Source organism: Ascidia mentula, chromosome 5 (assembly GCF_947561715.1).
Source record: "Ascidia mentula chromosome 5, kaAscMent1.1, whole genome shotgun sequence".
In the NCBI taxonomy this organism is placed as follows: domain Eukaryota; kingdom Metazoa; phylum Chordata; class Ascidiacea; order Phlebobranchia; family Ascidiidae; genus Ascidia; species Ascidia mentula.
In genome coordinates this window covers 19,683,808-19,700,894 of record NC_138570.1, presented here as the reverse complement: position 1 = coordinate 19,700,894, position 17,087 = coordinate 19,683,808, and the positions used below count along the sequence as shown (strand labels likewise).

General features: G+C 36.7%; 1 protein-coding gene across 1 annotated transcript; it reads left to right on the top strand.

Annotated features, from left to right (window-relative positions):
- Positions 1-2,518: 2,518 nt before the first annotated feature.
- LOC145903155 (uncharacterized) lies at positions 2,519-16,870 on the top strand. The gene is made up of 14 exons (XM_082991229.1): positions 2,519-3,767; positions 7,254-7,417; positions 8,785-8,938; positions 11,815-12,017; positions 12,748-12,886; positions 13,191-13,242; positions 14,451-14,616; positions 14,773-14,933; positions 15,001-15,169; positions 15,241-15,311; positions 15,594-15,780; positions 16,162-16,263; positions 16,387-16,489; positions 16,680-16,870. Exons 1-14 carry the CDS (start codon positions 2,519-2,521, stop codon positions 16,868-16,870), a joined length of 3,111 nt encoding a protein of 1,036 aa, XP_082847355.1.
- The last annotated feature ends 217 nt before the right edge of the window (positions 16,871-17,087 follow it).

Below are 17,087 nucleotides of genomic sequence, written 5' to 3'. Positions count from 1 at the left end.
ACACGCAGCGCCAAGCACCTACTTTATCATCTAATCTCGTCTCCCACCAAACAACCTGAGATTGTACCAGGTACTGCATGACATCATAATACTGCAATCACAGGCTCGCAGTAAACATGGAAAGGAGATTGAACGTGCGTGCAAGCCCAGCAATGTTTATTTCTACCGGGTTTCAGGACGCTAAATGTAGATAATTACAACGTTGATCACAAACAAAGGAGAGTTTATTCATCGTATGCATGTTCTCACTTTTATTTCGGGACCAAACATCACAGAGATGTAATTCTTGTTTTTTTATTGTCTGTAAAATCTGCATGCACCACAGCCAGTGCGCAATGTTTTATTTGTGGTTCACTATTTCCATTCACTTGGGTCGATTGCACCACAAATTATATGAAAAGCTAACTTATATATACAAACAAATCATTTTTTTATTGTACGAATAAACTGCAGATTGTAGTTGAACAGTCAAAGGTATTTCGTGACAACTTCACGGTTGACGTTGATTTGCAGAAAATGTAGAATGACCAAATCACTGAAATCATGAACAATTATCTCTCTTTAGTTTACACCACACATTAACGCCATGATAATTACATCGTCACAAACGGTTCGTAATAGAATTTACATTTCAAAGACGGCCGAATACAGCACGAACATGTTTGCAGGCGCGTGTCAGACAAAATGACGCAAGAACTAAAGCCTGGGGGCAAAATGTTGAAATTTTGTTCACAGCCCACGTGACGTAACTTTTTCAATACTTCACCAAAATCTTAGGGTCACGGCGGCCACAGTGTCTGTCATAGTAACGTGCTTTGCAGCGTTGCGTTGCATTTCATATCGAGTGAAGGTTTTTGTGCGGGTTGGGATATTTTGTGCGTTCTCTCGCTGTGGAGCATCAACCTCGCAACTGTTTGTTCGTATGCCGAGGGCTTGCAAAGGGCGAATCCCCTTATCGGTATCAGAACAAATAACGGATCTCAATATTCAAGCTCCCTCAAGTTACCTCGTTGATTTCTATTCAGGAACATAAACCACGGTTGCGTTAATATTTAGGTCAATGCAATATATCCTTGATAGAAGTATTTCCAAACCGGTGGTACGCGTAGCACTAGTAGTACTCTACGACATGCTATGTGGTACGCGAGCACCTTTTCGTAATTAGTGGATATAGTTCAAATTGAAACTGTAAATGTTCTCAAAATGTTTGTTACTTCATCCCCTAGGTTACTTTGTAACACTCAACTAGGTGGTACGCGTCGAAATTGTTTTACTTCAAAGTGGTACGCAACCACAAAAAGGTTGGGAATCACTGCTTTCTATTTGTTATCTTTGTCGATATTATATTCCCTACTTTATACCGGGTGAGATTTTGGTTCTAATAAATCAGTACAAAGTTTACTGTTTCATTTCTTCCAACATTCTTCGTATTTTATGCAGAAATTTACAATCTTAGGGTCACGGCGGCCAGAATGTAAGTCAATATGACGTACACTGTGGCGGCCGTGACCCTAAGATTGTAAATTTCTTTGAGCAAACCTGCAAGTTTAACTTCTTTATCTGCACACAAGGCATGGGCGTCTGCATGATCTACGTCATAATAGGTCGCGACGTGCGCATTGCGGTGAGGTAAATTATCCCGAACGTTACACTCTCTACTGGTACGGACCACAAAGTGTGAATAAAGATTTCTATGCATTCAAGTGCGCGGACTCTACACATATTGTCAAGGCTGTAGCTTCGGGAAACATTCCAACTGTGTGGCAACTTGGATAAAACAGTGTCAGAAAAACGATTTTCCTATAACAAGCAGATATTACTGTCTGTGGAGTGAATAATTTCGAGGGAGAATCACCCGATTTTTCAATGTTTTGGGCAAAATGTTTGAGTTTTGTGGACTTTCTTTTGTATGAAAACCACTTCATTAATGTTTGGAAACGCTGTCTTAAACTAATAAAGTCTATCCTGAAATAGAACAAATCAATGTTGTTTAAAGGACTTCCATGTGTTCCGAAATGAGTTATAACATTTTTTGTACATACCTGCACATGGGCATAATAGGCGTGAGGAACACGAGTATTTGAAATCCACGAAAGAATCTCAAAGCTTGTTTGCTAAAAAATGTTATTTTGGTTTCGTTCTGCGTTTACACGGTTTCATTTCGGCTGAATTATCATTCTAGACCAGTGGTTCTTAACCTGGGTTCGATCGAACCCAAGGGGTTCGACGACGCTCCTTTAGGGGTTCGACAAAGGTCCTTTAGACTTACAAAAATTTATTTAAAAAAATGTGATATGTTTCACATTTAATAACAAAAAAAAACGATCTTTAGTTTTATTTTTGTGATTAAACAAGATATGGGAATAAGGGTGGCACTAGAAAATCAATTCACTTCTGTGATGCAACAATGAACGTTAACAATCACATTATTTAATTAGCACACGCTGTAAAGCACTGAGAAGTTTCGCTTGCAGATTAGATGCACAAACAATATTATCTTTTACATTGCACGCATAATATGTCAACAAAGAAAAAAAAGTGGTCGGAAGATTATGTCAGGTACGGATTTACTTGTGCAACCGAGTCGGATGGAACTCAGCGACAACAGTGCTTCCTTTGCAATTCCAAGTTAAGTAATTCCAGCCTTGCACCAGCAAAATTACGAGAACATTTCACCAAAGTTCACGGAACAGGGAAGTATAAAGACGCCACAATGGATCAATTTAAAGAAAAGAGAGCTCGATTTGATTCGAATGCTTCCATTACATGTCATGGGTTTGTTCCAATTGACAAACCAATTCTCACCGCATCATATGTAGTTGCATACCTTATTGCAAAGCAGGGAAAACCACATACAATAGGTAAGAAACTTGTAAAACCAGCTGCACTTCAAATGGCCAACATTATGTTGGGAAAAGCAGCAAAGAACAAACTGTCTCTAGTTCCACTGTCTAATGATGTTGTCAGCTGCCGAATAAATGACATGAGTGACGACATTCTGAATCAAGTGATAGTGGATTTAAAGACTAGTCCACTACCGTTCAGTTTACAGCTTGATGAATCAACTGATGTCGCAAGTTTTTGCCAGCTCCTCTCATTTGTGCGGTATGTTAAAGGATTACAAGTAATGGAGGAGTTTTTATTCTGCAAACCCCTTAAGAAAACCTCCAAGGCAGCCGACGTGAAAAGGGTTTTGGACAGTTTCTTTGAGAGCAATGGTCTTTCGTGGAGTATGGTTTCCTCTGTGAGCACCGATGGGGCTCCTGCTATGATAGGGTGCAAGTCTGGCTTCAGGGGCTTGATTAAAAGAGAAGCTCCACATATTATTTTTACTCATTGTGTGTTGCACAGACACGCACTTGTGTCAAAAACTCTGCCTCCAATGCTCGCTGAAGTTCTCAAAATTGTTGTTGAAACCATAAATTACGTGCGAGGACGCGCACTTAATCATCGCATTTTTATGCAGCTGTGTGAACAAATGGATTCACAATTTAAAGTTCTTCTCTACCATTCCGAAGTTCGTTGGCTATCTCGGGGCAAAGTTTTAAGTCGAGTATTTGATTTGCGCAATGAGGTGTCCAAGTTTTTACAAGAACAAAACCACCGACATTCAACACACTTCGAGGATTCAACGTTTATTTTTTCCCTGGCTTATTTGGCAGACATCTTTGGCGAACTAAACCACCTTAATTGTCAAATGCAAGGAGGTGGAATAAATAGAAGCTCAAGAGAAGCTAAACGCTTCCCGAAAGAAATTGCAAGTGTGGGTGAGGCGAACAAAAAATGACAACTTTGCTAACTTTCCACTTTTGGACGAGCTTTTGAGCAGCACTGATACTGCGCCTAACGACCATGATAGTGATGATCAACTGCAACGACTGAAGCTAGTAATCGCTGAGCACTTGCAGGAATTGGAAAAATCGTTTGAGCATTATTTCCCCGACCAACGTCAATATCCAGCATGGATACGACAACCATTTACTTTCGACATTGCGAGTGCTGATATAAACAATCAGTATATTGATGAAATCATTGAGCTTCAGGAAAATTCGATTCAAAAGCACACCTTCAACACAACAAATCTTCACACGTTTTGGTGCCATCAAATTCATTCATATCCCAACATCGCTAAATTTGCTCTCGCCATTTGTTACAACCTATCTCTGCGAGCAGGCATTTTCCATTCTAGTTGACATTAAAACGAAAAAACGTAATAGACTATCACGTGAAAGTGATCTAAGGGTCGCACTTTCGGAAACAAAGCCACGAATCGCTTATATTGTTGACAACAAGCAGCAACAGAAGACCCATTAACGAAATTAAAACTGTTTTTGGCCGGTTTCATTTCCTTTTAAGTTTCATTACATTTGTTGCAGTTTTTGCTTATCGTGTTACTTATTGGGTTCGGCGAATGCTTGGATAAAATCGTAGGGGTTCGGTCAGTTATAAAGGTTAAAAACCACTGTTCTAGACAAGAAATTATATTTCCACCGGAACTGTTTGTATGATCGGTGTTTCGACCACACACAGAAATATAACCATATATGTCTTATGTAAAAATATTTCTATGTAAAAACTGATAGGAATATTTAATCAAGGCCCTGTTTGGGTTTAAAAATATTTCTCTGGGTCTAAGTTAGTCGAATGTATTCCGAACAACAAGTGCATCATTTCAACATAAGTTAAGTCACGTGGGTTGTGCACAAAATTTCAACATTTTGCCCCCAGGCTTTAGTTCTTACGTCATTTTGTCTGACACGCGCCTGCAAACATGTTCGTGCTGTATTCGGCCGTCTTTAAAATGTAAATTCTATTACGAACCGTTTGTGACGATGTAATTATCATGGCTTTAATGTGTGGTGTAAACTAAAGAGAGATAATTGTTCATGATTTCAGTGATTTGGTCTTTCTACATTTTCTGAAAATCAACGTTAACCTTAAGTTGTCACAAAATACCTTTGGTTTTTCAGTCACAATCTGCTGTTCATTCGTACAATAAAAATGAATGTGTTTGTATATATAAGTTAGCTTATCATATGATTTGTGGTGCAATCGACCTAAGTGAATGAATAATAGTGAGCTGAATGAATAAAAGAAAAATATTGCGCACTGGTTGTGGTGTATGCAGATTTCATACACAACCTAAAACATGAATTACAACTCAGTGATGTTTGCTCCCGAAATAAAAGTGAGAACATGCAAACGATGAACAAACTCTCCTTTGTTTGTAATCAACGTTGTATTTATCTATATATGGTAAAACTCGACAGTAATAAATATTGCTGGGCTTGCACGCACGTTCAATCTCCTTTCCATGTTTACTGCGAGCTTGTGATTGCAGTATTATGATGTCATGCAGCACCTGGTACAATCTCAGGTTGTTTGGTAGGAGACGAGATTAGAAGATGAAGTAAGCGCTTGGCGGTGCGTGTTGCGATTGCTAAAAGTAGCAACAACTTCACCTCATGTGGTTGGGAAGTACCTGCTGCGTGTTTAGTGGCAATGCAGTTTTTCTATAAAGCTGGGCTCATGCAGCTGTTTGTTCGCATTCAGTTGTCTGGGACAGAAAGGAGAGGTTGGACAGGTTTAATGAAACCTATGTGCAAAGTTTGTCGAAATTTGTCAGGGTTAATGAAACCTACGTACAAAGTTTGTCGAAAATTGTCAGGTTTAAAGTAACCCTTGTACAAAGTTTGTCGTAATTTGTCAGGTTTAATGAAACCTATGTGCAAAATTTGTCGAAATTTGTCAGGTTTAATGAAACCTACGTACAAAGTTTGTCGAAAATTGTCAGGTTTAAAGTAACCCTTGTACAAAGTTTGTCGAAAATTGCCAGGTTTAAAGTAACCCATGTACAAAGTTTGTCGTAATTTGTCAGGTTTAATGAAACCTATGTGCAAAATTTGTCGAAATTTGTCAGGTTTAATGAAACCTACGTACAAAGTTTGTCGAAAATTGTCAGGTTTAAAGTCCCCCATGTACAAAGTTTGTCGAAAATTGCCAGGTTTAAAGCAACCCATGTACAAAGTTTTTCGAAATTTGTCAGGTTTAATGAAACCTACATACAAAGTTTGTCGAAAATTGTCAAGTTTAAAGTAACCCATGTACAAAGTTTGTCGAAATTTGTCAGGTTTAAAGTAACCCATGTGCAAAGTTTGTCGAAAACTGTCAAGTTTAAAGTAACCCATGTGCAAAGTTTGTCGAAAATTGTCAGGTTTAAAGTAACCCATGTGCGAAGTTTGTCGAAAATTGTCAGGTTTAAAGTAACCCATGTGCAAAGTTTGTCAGGTTTAATGAAACCTACATACAAAGTTTGTCGAAAATTGTCAAGTTTGAAGTAACCCATGTGCAAAGTTTGTCAGGTTTAAAGTAACCCATGTACAAAGTTTGTCGAAATTTGTCAGGTTTAATGAAACCTACGTACAAAGTTTGTCGAAAATTGTCAGGTTTAAAGTAACCCATGTGCAAAGTTTGTCGAAAATTGCCAGGTTTAAAGTAACCCATGTACAAAGTTTGTCGAAATTTGTCAGGTTTAATGAAACCTACGTACAAAGTTTGTCGAAAATTGTCAAGTTTAAAGTAACCCATGTACAAAGTTTGTCGAAATTTGTCAGGTTTAATGAAACCTACGTACAAAGTTTGTCGAAAATTGTCAGGTTTAAAGTAACCCTTGTACAAAGTTTGTCGAAAATTGTCAGATTTAAAGTAACAGTGTGCAAAGTTTGTCGAAAATTGTCAGGTTTAAAGTAACCCATGTGCAAAGTTTGTCGAAAACTGTCAAGTTTAAAGTAACCTATGTACAAAGTTTGTCGAAAGTTGTGAATCATTTGTACATCAGCTCACCTATAATATACGAGTTCACAAATTTAAAGCGAATAGAAAGCTGACATGAATTCGAATCCTTTCCTCACAGGGATTCGAACCCAGGTTATGCTGCTCAGTATCAGTTATATAAGTTCAGTGTAGTGTTGACATTGTGTGAAATGCTGAAAAACCAAACATGATATTCAGCAACAAAATTAATCCTAACACAACCGAGTACATTTTTTTAGTAACAAACTTATTGTTTTTATTTTTAGAATAAATTATATTAAATTTTGTGAGTTTATGCGGCGTCAGAAAAGCCTTTTGAAATGAAAATTATTTTCCTCTTGTGTTTGTGCCTGCAAATTTTTACAGGTATTTTTTCACAGGATATTACGCTAAATCTTTATATGTTATTCACGAATATATGACACGTGATACTTGTGTAGGTGGAGGATCGACATCTTGCCGACCATCAGCTTATAGTGGACACAGATCTGGTTTCAGCATATCATCGTGTTCAAGTTATGGGCAAATTTTATCCACTGGAAATGATGGGGGAATTGCTGCAATACGTTTGTACTACAACACACTCGGCAACAACATTTGTTCGGTGAATATTTCCGCTCTGTTGCTCGGTTATAAAAACAACTGTACTTTAGAATGTTGACGGTCAGATACTTTCGTGGAGCCATTTTATCTACCAGAATATTGTTTTTTAATATCAGAAATGTTGAAAGATAAACAAACAAGGAGCAATGTAAAAATAATAATGCTATGTGAACGCCATCGGTTTACTTATGGCTACACTTTGTTACGAGACTCGATGTAAGGAGGCCTGAGTTGGTTGGTAATAACCCAAAAAGATCCAAAGCGAACAAGAAACACTAAATATTTGTTTTCCTTTTTGTGTGGAAACATTTTTAGGTTTAATATTTTGTGAGCAAGGGTCAAATTCCACGTATGAAACGACCAACAATACAAATTTGAAAAAATGCGAAACTCACAAAGAGAAAAAAGTCGACAAAATGCAACAACAGCTTATTGAGTTTAACAAAAACCGCCAACAACATTTGAAATATATACACAGTACAACATTTCGACAATATAATTCATCACTAAGTGTCAGTTTATCTGTCCAGTGTTTCTAGACACATTCAACATGTTAGAATTTCGTCTTGTAATGTCTTAATACGTTTATTGTTTAGTTGCCAAATTGTGTTCGAAATACTTGGTAATACAACAAACAATGGCACAATAAACGTAAAATGTATCATTCCATAAATGCAATCAAATTTCCTTTTACAAATGCCATTGAAAAAGACACAAATCTTACGTGGTTTTGAAAATTGGGTTGGGCGTGTGTTTTTGTGTTTTTGCCGATGTCAATGCTGGAAAAGATTTTAAAGTTCTAAAACCGATTTTTTTGAACTAAAACTAAAACTTGTTCATGCGGAACAGGGAAATTCCCCTTTATTGTACTGTAACATACGTCACAGAAACCAGTGCTTGAATTGCGTAATGTTTTGCGTGCGGCTTTGCACATGTACTGCATAATCCCATAATGTGACCCAAATGATTTAGCCATCGAATAGTCTCGAGTAAAGTGAGTCATTCAACATCCTGTTTACCACATAAAATGTTCTCCTATGCTTAGGTCACATCACACCTATGTTCTTGTATTATATTACTTCGAGCGGTTCGTGATATCACGTGACATTATTGACCAATCAGCTCTCAGTATGGAGAGCTTTAAAAGGCCCACAGTTTAGACCGGTAAATTCATTCTATTTGATTCCATTCGATTCTACTGGTTCTTTGGTATCACTGTTACACTGCTAATATTACTGAGACTCTACAAGCTATTCGCCGGCTTGGGATTTATTCTCACAGCCTGATAATAAACTGTTTATTCGGATACAACGGTTTGGTTCACACCTTACAGTACTCATCGTATATTATGTTGTAATTTTAATGTAGGTTTACGAAGGAAGCAACACAAACGGTACCTTGTTAGGAACGTTTACTGGTGATGGAAGTACAACAGGAATTGTGAAATCAGATACAGGTTCCATGTATTTGAGTTGTCCCACGTTGCGAGGTTCTCCTGTTCCCTACTTTGCATTCATAAAAGGTAAGAAACGTAAAACCAAACAATGTAAGAAACAAGCAGGAAATAAACTTGAATATCGCAATTTTATTGGAGAACGCAATTCAATATATTTAAAGTTTATTGACCGCACAAATTAGACCAGTCACACCTCACTGAATATTATGTTTAGTTGGTTTAATGAAACGCGGCAAACCCCCCCAAAAATCCAATACGAAATGCGACAAAAACCGAAGAACGCGTTTTCATATTAACGCCGCACTTTTAATAAGCATAACTACTGTACAGTCTGCTAGCACAATGTTACAATAAAGAATACGAACACAGAAATCAAATAAAATACACAAGTAGCAGCCACGAGACCAAGCAATCCCGAGTCAACCAAGAAACAACTAATGGTCCGACAAAATAGCTCATGACGATGTCAGTGACGTACACGCATTGTTGATAAAGATAAGATATCGCTAACTAAGAAGTCTTTGTTTTAAATAATAGTGCTATTAACGAGGACATCTTCCACATAGAAATAGAAACTTCTCGAACCGAAATGATTCAAACCTCTCTCAATCAAGTTAGTGCGCTTGTATTGTTCGCTATCTCGTTTTCCTTCTGGTTCCTCGTTGTCATCTCCCGAACGAACGATTCCACACATCTTCGATATTGCCTTTCCCACAATACCCCCCGATGATGTCACATCCGCACTTATGTCCCAGTACCTGACGTGATTCCAAACCAACAAATGCGAGCGGCTTCACAAATAATTCAACACGACAACAAAGTCGTCATACAGCATTCATTAATTCTTTCCTCGACATCTTGCGTTGTTATCGCTTGCTTTGAACTTCAGGTTTTTGTTTTGTTCTGTTTTGTCTGCCGTTGAGGAGTTCACTTGGTGAGAATCCACTTGCTTTGGGAGTTTGCCTATACTGAAGTAAAAACTCCTACAATGCCTCTTTAGGTGAGTTGGAAGTAAGATCCAACATATGTAGATCAGTAGAACGAAGTGATTCCGGTATGACTAACCGCGAACCATATAGTAGACATCCGTAACTTGTACTCAACGAATCCGCTACTTTGCGAAACTTGGCAACTGGGTCACTGTTTGCCAAAGAAGATGGCCAACCCTCTCTTGTAAAGCGCATGACTTTGGATAAGACCGTATCTTTTCCACTTTCCTTTCGGAGTGATGCTAAATCGGTTATGTGCACTTCTAAACTCAAACTGGTAAACTCAGACTTTTGGCCTTTGATCCGCTAACCAAAAGATTATCCAGATAGACGGTTTCATCTTTTGAATCTTTTGTAATGTCATCCATTATCGATTGGAAATAGCCTGGAGCAAGGTTATACCAAATGGAATGTTTTGCAATATAATACCACTGTTTGTACTTGCGACTTTCAGGCCCAAATCGGATTTGATTATAGTCGTCAGTTAAATAAATCTTCGTGAAGCCGAATCCACCTCGCAACTTCAATACAATCATATACAATTCGTATGTGAACCGATGTTTCTTGACGGTCACCGGTTGCTACGCCCTTCGTAAGATTTCAACATAAAAGTAAAGCTTCTAGACAATTCTCCGCAATATGGACACTAGGTGGTCAAGAAATGGACATTTTTGGGCTTTAAAGAATAGAAAATTGACGCGGTGTTAAAAGAATTTGTGGCATGGACTGGAACATTCATGTTCCGTGTTTCTACCAAAAACCTTCACATCGCCGGGATACTAGTGCGTACTTTTGTTACAGTCTGAAACTGAAGAATGGAACTTCTATCTATTGTATATGTCCCTAGTACAATGCTACAGCAGGTAGACTTGCTGCCGATCATACGAGTCAAGTATATCCTCTATGAGAGTGGAGTCTCTAGGTGGTTTCAATTTTCCTCATCAACGAGCTTTCTTCTTCAGCTGCCGATGTAACGGAAACCACTTAAAAACTTCTAAGGCGATTTCGTGACGATAAGTTGGAAGATAGAGACTGGCTTGCAATACTGCCAAAATCACCGAATTTAAAGTCAGAATATAAAAGGAGAAAGGCACTAATAAACCCGAAATAAATATCAACACGTTACAAATTCATTGCAAATATAGATTTTTCACAGTGTAATATGCGGTAACTATGTTCACAGGGAAATATGCGGTAACTATGTTCACAGGGAAATATGCTGTAACTATGTTCACAGGGAAATATGCGGTAACTATGTTCACAGTGTAATATGCGGTAACTATGTTCACATGGAAATATGCAGAGTAGTAAAACTTAACAAATATGTACTGTTAAGGTATTATGACTCAAATACACCTCCATTGTGTCTGTTGCATTGGCGTTGCACAAGAAAAAACCTAAATACTCTTAAAGAATGATTGCCGCAAATATATCCATTGCACAACTTAAAATATGATTGGGTGCAAACAAATTATTGCACTATAATGCGATGCACGAAAGGATAGCAGTTCAAACATAATTGGTGTAGTTCAAAATGATTAAACGTTTTTCACACTGGTTGATGATGATTAAGTAATGTTGTTAAGTTGTTGTTTTTGCGTGTTTCTAAAACCTGGAAAAGTCACCCTTAATATTTTACCAAACGTTGAAAAATCGACGCCTATGGCTGTAATTAAACATGTTTTATTGTAAAAAACAATTTTTCAAATTCAATCTCCAAGTGCATCACTTGCAATTTTTCACTGGACATTCTTACAGCGCTTTACTTGTCCCAGGTGTCCACTAACCCCCTGGTTCCTATAAACAAATTCGACGCATATAGTTTTATGTTGGATTTGATTTTGAGGGGACAACTAGCAGAAACGGGCGTGTCAATGTGTTTTATCTTCGACATAAACTATTTTTAATTGACATCAACTCATGTAAAAAAGTGAATTACGAAATGTTGTTTAGTCAACGAACAATCTTGTGATTCGGAGTTGAACGTGGACGATCTTCCAACAACTCTTGTTCTTCCAACTTCGAGCGATGGGAACTTGTTACAATACCTAGCTTGTAATTATACTGTGACAAGCCCAGTGAGATGTAATTTCACAATATCTGCTTCCTCTGTTCACTATAGATTTGCTCGCGATGGACTCAAAGACGGACTTTATGTAAGTTGTACCAAAAAATTGATAACTTTCTCACTAAACGTAGAAGTATTTCATGCACCGGCATGACAGGCAGGATTGTCCCTCCATACCTGGCGACCACATATATCGTACGGAGATTATTGGGTTTAATTGATCTTAGTCAATGCATTCCAAACAAGCTGGATTGGCTTCCCCTAACTCAATGAGCCACGTCTGAAAATTTAAGCTCTCGGTGAGGTTTGAACTCACGACGCTAACTAGAACCAATGCACTACAGACTGAGCTACAGGAGTGAATCGGTTGCAATGATAACATTTTAGGCAAACTACACCGGTGCGCATGCACAAAACTTACCCGTCAAAATCCATATATACGTAGGATATCTCTATCACTTTATTCAGACAACGCAGATGTGTTTGATGCAACCGCATGATCCTTCCTTATCGGGCACAGCCATTGTACATGTAGATGTTGTCTGGCAAGTTCCGTGCTTGAGCATCAGTGTATCTTTTCCACATAAAACTCACTTAAACTGATGAGCTGCCGTAGCTCAGTTCGTATTTCATTGAGGTTTCTCGTGAGCTCAACCCTCACAGGGAGCTTGATGTTTCAGATCTCGCTTACACTTGTAGTAAACAGTGAGTGATCCAGCTTGGCTGCGACGCCAAAACTCAATTATCTGCTACGCGAATGTTGTCTGAATAATCAAAAATAAAGTACATGTGATCTTCAGCAAGATGTCGTTGAATAGATTTCATCCGATGATCCTTCACATCCTGGGGTAATTGTTACCGGGGATCAAATAATAAAACTTCAAGCCAGAAGAATTAATATTGAAATATTCGTGTACTACTCTGGCACTTCTCATCCTTCAATCAACATTAACTCAGGTTTGTATTATTCCAAGTTTTTGGTTGAAGTAAGTGTGGTATAGTGATGTAGTATTGGGCTTGCTGAGTAACAAGTGTGATCAGTAGAGTAAATCAAGTGGTTAACAATGACTGTAGAACAAAATCGCATGATTCTCCCCCAAACAAACTTAATATCGATAAACGAATCGACTAAAGTCCATGTTTTTTGGTAACATAAATTCATGAATAATTTCAATTTTCGCAACAGAAATTTAAACACAATTTACTTTAATAAGTTTGTATTTGTTGTCAAATCAATAAAATCTTTTCTTCCTCTCTTCAGATTGTCAGAAATATGATGAAATGGAATGCAATGGAAAAACCTTCAGTTTGAAGTAAGAACTTAAAATACATTGAGCAAATAACCTGGTGAAATAGTGTCTATATTGATGAGATATTAAGTTAAGTTGTCTATATTGATGAGATATTAAATTAAGTTGTCTATATTGATGAGATATTAAATTAAGTTGTCTATATTGATGAGATATTAAATTAAGTTGTCTATATTGATGAGATATTAAATTAAGTTGTCTATATTGATGAGATATTAAATTAAGTTGTTTATATTGATGAGATATTAAATTAAGTTGTCTATAAGGCTGAAATATTTTAAATTAAGTTGTCTATATTGATGATATTTTAAATTAAGTTGTCTACATGGATGAAATATTTTAAATTAAGTTGTCTATATTGATGAGATATTAAATTAAGTTGTCTATATGGATGAGATATTAAATTAAGTTGTCTATATTGATGAGATATTAAATTAAGTTGTCTATATTGATGTGATATTTATATTAAGTTGTCTATATTGATGTGATATATTAAATTAAGTTGTCTATATTGATGAGAAATTTAAATTAAGTTGTCTATATTGATGAAATATTAAATTAAGTTGTCTATATTGATGAGAAATTTAAATTAAGTTGTCTATATTGATGAGATATTTTAAAAAATTAAATAAATAATTATTCTTTCATTTTCTACATAATAGTACTATTAGACCGGGTCCACACTCACGCTTTGCGCCGGCGGATTCTTTGTTTGTTTCAATGTCCCGAGCGTACGCCGGCGTATAATGAAACAAACAAAGAATCCGCCGGCGCAAAGTGTGAGTGTGGACCCGGCCTAAGTCTTTCACATTTAATGATTCGTTCATAACGATTGACTTTTTCATAAAACATTACTTGTCAGCAAGATCATCGCTTTTGTCGAAAGTTTTAGAGGGGACGCAGAACTTTTACATTCATTAAATATTATTCTAAATTTTTAAAATTATTTGTTTTAATGTTTTCATGACATATTTTATTATATTTTATATTTTAGTGTTTTCTTGCGTTTTAATTTTTCGAATTTATTTTTTCCATATTTTCTTCACGAATAATATTTTCATCACTTCATGATCCAGTGCAATTTTTATTGAAATTAGATTTCCCATCAAAACAATTTTGTTTCCTTCATTTATCAAAGTGAAATGAGTGATGATTTCATATAGGGTTGAAAAACCTTACACTTCTATATTCTTAAAAACTTTCCTTTCTAGAGTTGGTTCTCAGGGGGTAAACTCATTGAATGCAAGTGGAGAAGATATCTTGTATATTTCGAATCGTCCAATGACAAGTCTTGATTCTCTCCCTGGAAGTTGTAAAGCTGCAGTGAAAAATCCTGTTTTCCAGTTTGAACTGGATGCGTGTCCTTCAACTCTGGAGGTAGTTGTATTACTCTAAATAGCTTGACGAAAATCTGAAAATATTTAAAAATAAAAATAAAAAATTGTTTGGTGTTAAATTTGAATGATCATCAATACATCATCTGTTTTCCTGAGGCTTTGCTTGCATTGAACGCTGCATGTATGTTTATCACAGACATCTCAGAACAACGTAACAATTACACACCAAGTTCGCAATTTCAAGTTCAGCAACAAAGTTGTGATGCGAACTTCTCCATACCGGGAAATGTCGTGCGTTATACCGGAAATGTTAAACAAAGATATTAAAACTGCTTCCGGAGCAATTTCAACTAAATTGTAAGAAGAGTATTTGTGAACATAAAATTTGGCATTTGTCAATTAAAATTATGTAATTAAAAAACAGGAAAACCCCCTTATCTGCCCAACGTGCAGTTAATAATTTCACAATCAGCTTCGAGTTGTTTGGTGACGAGCAAATGGATAATCCACTTTTATCTCGTTCGTTGGTGACAGTCCCAGGCTACGTTTACGCCAGGGTTGAATCTTCCACAAGTGAAAAGTTCAATTTAGTGGTGAGCATTAAACACTGAGCACATCAAAACAAGTATACACTCACGCTGAGTTTAAAAAATGTTTTTGTCAGTTAAAATCGTGTTGGGTCAGCAACCTGGGTTCTGATGAGGGAGGTTTGAAATATGAACTCATCACGGAAAGGTAAAATTAAAAAAAAAGTAATTTCTTTCGATTCTTTGGGTACAAAACCTACCAATTTTTGCTCCAGCTGCATTTTGATCTCATTGGCGCCTCAAATTCTAAACTCAATTGCGCTTTATATCATCAATTTATCAGTAAATGACCTAAAAGTTTGTTATACTCTCGCTCAAATAGTTACAGGAATTTCGACTGGACACGACGAATCTGCACATTTTTATGAGTATTAAAACAATATTCTTCTAACATTGCCTCAACAAGTAAAGTTGTTTTTTAAAATCACAGTTGCAAAGTCGTCCACGAGATGGAGTCAGAAGATTCCATCGTAATTTTGAGAAACTACCAAAGCACTTTCGGTTCTTTTAAGTTTCGCTCATTCGTGTGGAACAACGTGTCTGTGAACGAACAATCACTGTACGCTCACTGTTACGTGCGATTATGCGACAAAACTACTGATGGTTGTAAACAACCGGTGAGACTTTAAATATTGCATATCCTGCTACCAAACGTCTATTTTTGTTGCAGAAAAATACGCAAATAAACACATGTTACTTCACATGCGCGTAAATGAGCAAATTCACATTATTTATCGTTTTTAAGAACAGTACTCACTCATATACAAAAACAGTGCGCTGTAGATGGTGTATTGTTACGTACTTGTTACAACGAGTTTAAAGTATTCGGATTAACGGCGTCAGTAGCGAGAAACTACATCCACAATAATATTTTGAACGTTTTTTCTTGTACAGCAGGGAAACAAGATTATAATCTTGACGCAAAGTTGCACAAGCTAACCACTGAAACCATATTAAACCCATATCCTGTAGTTACTATCAAATTGATGCCTTCACAGAATTGCTCACAAAGACGTGAAAGGCGATCAGTGGATGCGGATATAGAAGAGATTTTAACGGTTGGACCATTCTACGCTTTAGCTCCGGATTTGTGTGAAAAGGTGAGCAAATATTTGAAAAGTTACGTTTGTATCGCAAGAAACGACCATTTATTCAGTGGTCTCCCTTTTAACGTGCAAATTTTAACGTCACGTTTTTCTTTACAAAATCTTGATTTATTGTAGGAAAATGGTGGATGTTCAGATTTCTGTAACGATGAACTTGGAGTTGTCCAATGTTCTTGTTTTAAAGGCCGCTATCTTGGGAATGATGAAAAAACTTGCATTGGTGAGAACAAAGTTTAGTTATTATAATTTATTAGGCCTCGTTAATCATTTAAAAATGTTTTAAATCATTCATATTCCGCTAACCAAGCAAATTTCTCTAGATTTTTTTTACGTTTTAGTGAATATTTTCAAGCTAAAATTCAGCATAACTTTGTCTCATAAACCTTACCTTGGTATATGTATGTGTGCAGATGTGGAAGAAGCTTTAAAAATTGAAGGATTCCAGCACATGAAAGGTGTTTACACAGCAGTTGGAATCATCGTTGTTCTGTTTATGGTAGTACTCGGGTTACTTGCTTGGTTTATGAGAGGAAGATTCAACGAGAGAACTGATCGTAGATCGTTGCAGTCGAAGACATACATGTACATCCCTGCTAAATAACTGATCGTTTGCTGCCAAGTTGTATTTGTATTAAACACGTGCATGAATACTTGACTAACTGAGTTTGTGTAACACGATGTAAATACAAGCGCCCATATGTATGTTTACAATTTTGATTTTTGTGGTCATACAGAACAGAGGAAATACTCCCAGCATTGTGTACAATCTTAGATAATGAAATACTTGAGTTCTGTACACTTCATTGCTCGTGTCTTCA

Excerpts from the sequence above, each read along its gene's own strand:
- LOC145903155 (XM_082991229.1), top strand. The coding sequence starts at position 2,519 with ATGTCAACAAAGAAAAAAAAGTGGTCGGAAGATTATGTCAGGTACGGA. Across the intron at positions 3,768-7,253 it reads GAAAGAAATTGCAAGTGTGG|GTGGAGGATCGACATCTTGC; the intron begins GTGAGGCGAACA and ends ATACTTGTGTAG. Across the intron at positions 14,617-14,772 it reads CGTGTCCTTCAACTCTGGAG|ACATCTCAGAACAACGTAAC; the intron begins GTAGTTGTATTA and ends TGTTTATCACAG.